This window comes from Periplaneta americana, chromosome 14 (genome assembly GCF_040183065.1).
Source record: "Periplaneta americana isolate PAMFEO1 chromosome 14, P.americana_PAMFEO1_priV1, whole genome shotgun sequence".
NCBI lineage: Eukaryota > Metazoa > Arthropoda > Insecta > Blattodea > Blattidae > Periplaneta > Periplaneta americana.
The window spans coordinates 109,624,156-109,630,155 of record NC_091130.1 but is presented as its reverse complement, the minus strand read 5'-3'; the positions used below and the strand labels follow the sequence as shown (position 1 = coordinate 109,630,155).

The 6,000-nt window shown below is 33.3% G+C and overlaps 1 protein-coding gene across 1 annotated transcript in view; it reads right to left on the bottom strand.

Moving 5' to 3' along the window:
- Positions 1 to 643: 643 nt before the first annotated feature.
- LOC138713653 (chromobox protein homolog 1-like) overlaps positions 644 to 6,000 on the bottom strand; it is a 125,999-nt gene continuing 120,642 nt past the window's right edge. The window contains exon 5 of the mRNA XM_069845910.1: positions 644 to 2,045. Within this exon, the coding sequence (XP_069702011.1) occupies positions 2,021 to 2,045 (25 nt within the window). The 3' untranslated portion in view covers positions 644 to 2,020. The remainder of the gene's footprint in view (positions 2,046 to 6,000) is intronic.

Here is a 6,000-nt window from a genome sequence, read left to right as displayed (position 1 = left end):
CTAGCAGAAGAAAAATCTATTACGCGAGTAGAACGCTGTATTCATCATACATGGATAGGTGGATCGGAAGATGAGGACCAATTGCCTGGCCAATCAGGTCACCCAATCTGACCCCCTTGGACTTTTTTTCTGAGGCTTTGTGAAGGATGCTGTGTACCAAAGAGGCAGAACTAATGCTTTGGAGGAACTGAGACAACACATCACAAATGCAGCTGCGCTAGTGACTCCACAAATGCCACAGAACAACTGGCGGAAGGTTGAATACCATCATTCAGATGTCTGCAGGACAACTCAAGGCGCACACATCGAATGACATTCAGCATTCTCCGAAACTCGGAGAGTTTTTACATCAAGTTATGTTAATAAACCATTATTTACACTTGAAATTATCACTTATTTCTCGTTCCTCTAAGCGGGACATGGTGTATATATATTTTCTTTTAATTTTGCCACTCTTGTTCGGTTTCTTTGCTTTCTTCAATATCTTTTAAGTGCTCATTCACCCTTTTCTTGTAGAGCTATTGTACGCTTTCATCACAGTAGATAATACAATGATATAAAATAATAAATTGCTACTTATATTGGCATCAGTAAGCTTAAGGTTCTATAGTTGATAACTGAAGTATATAATAAGAAATTCAAATTAAAATATCAAGGGTGTTAAAATATTTATTCAAGGATCACTGAGTGTTTATTATTGAAGTATTTAAAAAATCAATTTCTGTAAAGAAGGACTATTTTCATTTTGTTACACAGAATCACTTCTTATGAAATTTTTATCTTACAATGTACTAAAATAAAATGTATAAACACAAATTAGTCTCTACAGATGGAAGTACTACAAGTGAGTTGTTATTTGTACTTTAAATATCATAAAAGTCTATGTGCGCGTGTATGAACACATCCACTTTCCACACAACATTTACATGACTTAAAAACACTTTTTTTTTTGCTTTCTTAAATCTAAATGTAAATGACATACTGGTCTTCTACACATAATAAAATCAAATGAACTAATAAAATAATATTATATTGACCTGAAAATCACTAAATTCCATAACTTCATGTTTCATAATTTGTTATATTAGTTATGGAAGGTAAGAGATCAAGAGACCAAATATTTTTAGCCAATAAATGAAGCTACCATAATAGAGGTCATATATAAAATAACCGTATAATCACCTATGTATAATTAGAAGCATTACATTTTTTTCAGTATTCAGAAATTCGTAACAGAAACCTTAACAAAACAAATTAATGCAACTTGAAACACTTTTAATTTGACTTGGTAGATAAACTACATTATTTCACATAAATTTAACAGTTTTCAATAAAGGAAATAATTTCCTTCCCACACTTCCACTTTCACAGACACACTAACACTATCACGCATGGTACAAATAAAATATATGCTACTACTCTGTCAAAGTGAATTTTGAAAATATTATTTTTATTTATTGCACACTGTATTTAATATACAATATATATATATTTGTATTTATATATATTTTTTCTTTTCGCAATATATAATATAGATGAGACCTCTAAAACGGAGTTGTTGTTTCAGGTTGCAATATTTGTTCTTCTTAAACAGTACTTTAAATGTACAGGATGCCTACATTCTTACAAGTGATATGCAGCAATAATTCAAGCTGTGTTATAATTACAGTATGTTGTACCTTTGTATCGAATTACTTATATTTTCTTATAAAATTCAGTTAAGTGTCTATATATATACATATTTTAAATAAAGCTGACTGAAATCGATACAATTTGCATTTCTTAAATTTTAATATGAACATGAAAGAATGTAGGGCACCCAATACATATGGTTTTTGAAAACTGTTTATGCCACACTTATTATTTTAAAATGCACAAATTTAGTCCAGTAATTTTTTCTTTACTCCATTTTAGTTTACCTACAACTTCTTTTTGGTGAAGGTGTAGCCGCATATTTGAAAACAATACATTCAGATGTTTTTTGCAAGCTGTGGTTCATCACCTTTCTTCTCAGCAGCACTCACACGTAGCCATGGTATGTTGCACTGTAATCAATACAATACTTCGTAAGGGTATATTTACATACTCTTATCTGTTAAATGGTTACGAGTGAAACCTTATGTAGGTTTTGTTCCAAGATAAAGCATGTGGATCTCTCACTCTATATTTAATATAGCATCATTGTTGCTGAAAACAATTTAAAACAGAGAAATTCGCAATAAATTCGATTCGTTTTTTAGCAGTAGAGCAACTTTCAGATCTCCAAAAAGGAGTCTTCTACAACAGCAGCAAGTTCATATTCCTCATTGAGACTCGGTTAAAGAATTTCTTCCTTTGAAGTAGGAGTGTAAAAAGAAAATTATCTTCTGATTGTACAGTTACCCAAATAATGAATGACAGCATTAAGAGAAGACAAAATCTTTCTAAACCCCACTTTCGTATGTAGACTCTTATGTTTCAGAGAAAGAGATAGCAAACGAGTTTAATAACGACATTATTCCCATTATCACAATCTTTACAAGCTAATGACGTATCCCTGTCAGTGGTGTATGCAGAATTTTGTCAAGGGGGGGTCATTACTAAAATTGCTTACAATTTGCATTATCAGTATTTTAAATTTTATGTGTATTATTATGTTACGGTATATTTATTAATATTATACTATGTTCTATCATAAATATCCTTATAATATCTTGAAACGTAATTTTTTCACAGGCATCCAATTTCTAAGAAACAAGTTAAATTTCATATTGTGTCGGCTTCATTTTATTACAAGGCCGGTACTAGGCGGTAGGTCTCTCTATAATAAAGATAGCATTGTTATAATTCGAATGTGCAGCAGCACCAAGCACAGAGATTATACTGAAGAAGAGATAGGACTACAGTAGAACCTCAATTATCTGTCATTATGAAGGAGATTGGAGGAACGGTTAATCGGAAAAGATGGATAATACATTCTGTTTGTTCTTATCTTATTTTTATGGTCTTTTAAAGAAGTGTGTGAATATTTTCTGAACTTTCATTTCAGCAATTTTCTTTTAGATCTCCATTCTAACTTCTCCAAAGTAAAACAATGTCTGGGAATGAAGTGTCATTTTTGCACCAAAAACCTGATGAGGGTTTCTGCTTATTGAAGTGTAGTTTGCAGTGGAACATGCAATTAAGGCACCAATGGATAATCCAATGATCGGTTAATTGAGAGACGGACAATCGAGGTTCTACTGTATGCCTTATGTTGACGTAGATTTTGTTACTCTGACAGTGAAAAATTAGAGAAGGAAAACGATTATGGATTAAAAAAAATACTCAAATTTAAATATGTAGTTTTTTTAAGTTCAAGGTGGGGATGGGTTTCAAACCTGGTAACCCCTTCCTTGCGTATGCCTCTGATCCCTGTAATTTAGTAATCTGTTGTAAGAAGGTGTATGAGATATATCCCCCCCCCCCAATCATTCTTTATTTTATTTGTTTTTCTCTCTCTCTCTGTATCATCAGTAGACTCTATTTTGAAAATTAAAACAAAGGAATACTAATCTTGAAATCAATACCTAATATTTTAAGGATACACTTAAGTCTTATTCTGGATTTATTGGGTTTAAATGAAATGTGTTTGCTAATTACACGTGTATAACAAATGCACAAAGTTTTACTCAGTTCTATATATTCGGACATTGCTTTTTGTCATCATGTAAAAAAAAATGAATGTATGCAGGTAAATGGCTGTTTAAATATGTTTTCCGTTCCTTTTTAAACTCTAGGCAGTGTCTTCATATAAACTATCTTGCTCTTCTTGTCTCGTGAGCTACACTCTTTTGCAAGAAGACCAACATAAAAGTTCTGGATTCGACTCTTATAGATCATTTGAAGTTTAAGACATTGATTTCTTTTCTAAGGCTGTAAGCATTAAACATTTTGCTTATAACAATTAGAATTAAATTCTAACTAGTTATTGATGATGCATGAAATGGATACAAAAAATAGGTACTCAGTGAGATTCGAACTCATATATCTTTATAGCTGTGGCTACCAATGTAGCTTAGGGACAATGAGCTGGACTCGTGATCCAAGGCTGCACTTGGGGTAGGTTTGAAACCTGATCATGAGATAATCTTATCTCGTTATCACCAATTTCATCTACACTAGATAATCTTGCATTCCATACAGTGTTGTTAAATAATCAGGGGCGATTTCTCAGGGCATGCTATGCTTGCTGCGCAAGCCCAATATTTTCGTAGAATGTGTATTTCTCAAAATGGCGTTACGTACATTAAAATTTATTTTGATTTTTGGAATACTGTATAGGCGTAATACCATCCGCAGGTTGCACACTGCAAGTATCGCAACGCTTGCTCGTTTCTCGGAGCTACAGGAAAGATGTAGAATTAGCGAGAATATGATACGCGCACAAGTGTCTTCCTCCTGGTCCGTCCTAGGTGCACATGCTTCTGTTATGTGTTGTTTGAAGCTTTGGTCCGAGAGCTACACCAACGACTATTTAACATTACACAGAGCAGTATTGACAGCGGGAATGTGCTGTGCAATGTAATTGTATGAGCGGAATGCATGTGTTAGCTGCTGCATGTATTATTAATTCTTAAACATTAATTTGAAGTATTGCAATGAGTTTGGAATTGTGTGTTACTGAAACCTTATTATGAAATCCATTTTCCCGAAGGACTATTCAAGAGAAGACAGACATTATATAGAATATGTGCGCTCGTTCAGTGCAGCTCAATACAACAATGTGCATTGGTTGGCAGGGTCGAAAAAACTAAATAAACTGTTTTGTTGGCCAGATTTGTTATATTATATCGAACTTCTACATCTCATAATGATTTCATAATTATAAAATAAATTATTTATGTGGGTCTGATTATTTTTATTAATTATGAATTATTATATCCTCCCATCTTCCCGTATGAATAAAAGAGCAAGCCTAACTTTCGTGACTAGCATTCGCACCTGTAAATAATCTATTTAAAAATGTATAGTTGTGTTACAAATATCCTCACACTTATTATCGAAGCTATTTCTACACCACTTGCCCCTTAATTTGTGCATATCTCAAGATATATTTCCCTCAGTCCTAAAACATATTGTGGTGATACCAATCCACAAGTCTGGTGACAAAAATAATCTTAATAATTACACACCCATTTATTACTACTCACGCTCTCAAAAGTATTTGAAAAATGTATGAAAGCACGACTAATAACATTTCTAGAGAAAAAAACTAAATTAGTGGTTTTCAAACTTTTTGGGTCCATGGCTCCTTTGACCTGAACATAAATACCCGCAGCTCTTTGGTACATGACATCCGACACAAAGTGTAGGGGTAAATACATTTAAGTTTTTGACACATTTTAATCAACTTTTAATTTTATCAGTTCTTATTCTTGTAACAAAATCAATGGGAAGGACGAACTTGCTTCTTCTTCGTCATCAATTCTTCAAATCTAGGCACAAGATTGGAAACTGCGACTCATCTCTTTCTCAATGTTCAATCACGATCTATATTTGGTTTTGATGGCAGCCAATGCTGAAAACCCTACCTCACATAAGTTGGATGTCACAAGAGGAATCAAAACTCGTAGGGCTTTGTTACCTACTTGTGGATACAGTAATTTTCATCTTTATCATCAAACTTTTTCTTCCACAGTAGTAATTTTATTTCTTTCTGATGGCTGAAATTTTGTCTGACAGTTGCAGAATGTTGGTCTCAGTAGTTGCAGGGACCATTTAATGAAGTGAGTTTTTCAAAGATATGCCAGTTTCAAAATAAAGTCACTGTCTACAAAGTTCTGGAAACTGAAATGTTTTTCTTGAACAAGATAACAGTGAAGTTCACTCCTGAGTTCATACGCTCTTCAAGACATTTCCACGTGAAAGCCAGCGGGAATTACAATAACAGAGTAGGGAAGTGTGTTCAGCCCCCATATCAACGCACATTTGTTCAAAACACCTGAACTTAAGTGTTCAACTTTTAATGAAGTTTAACAC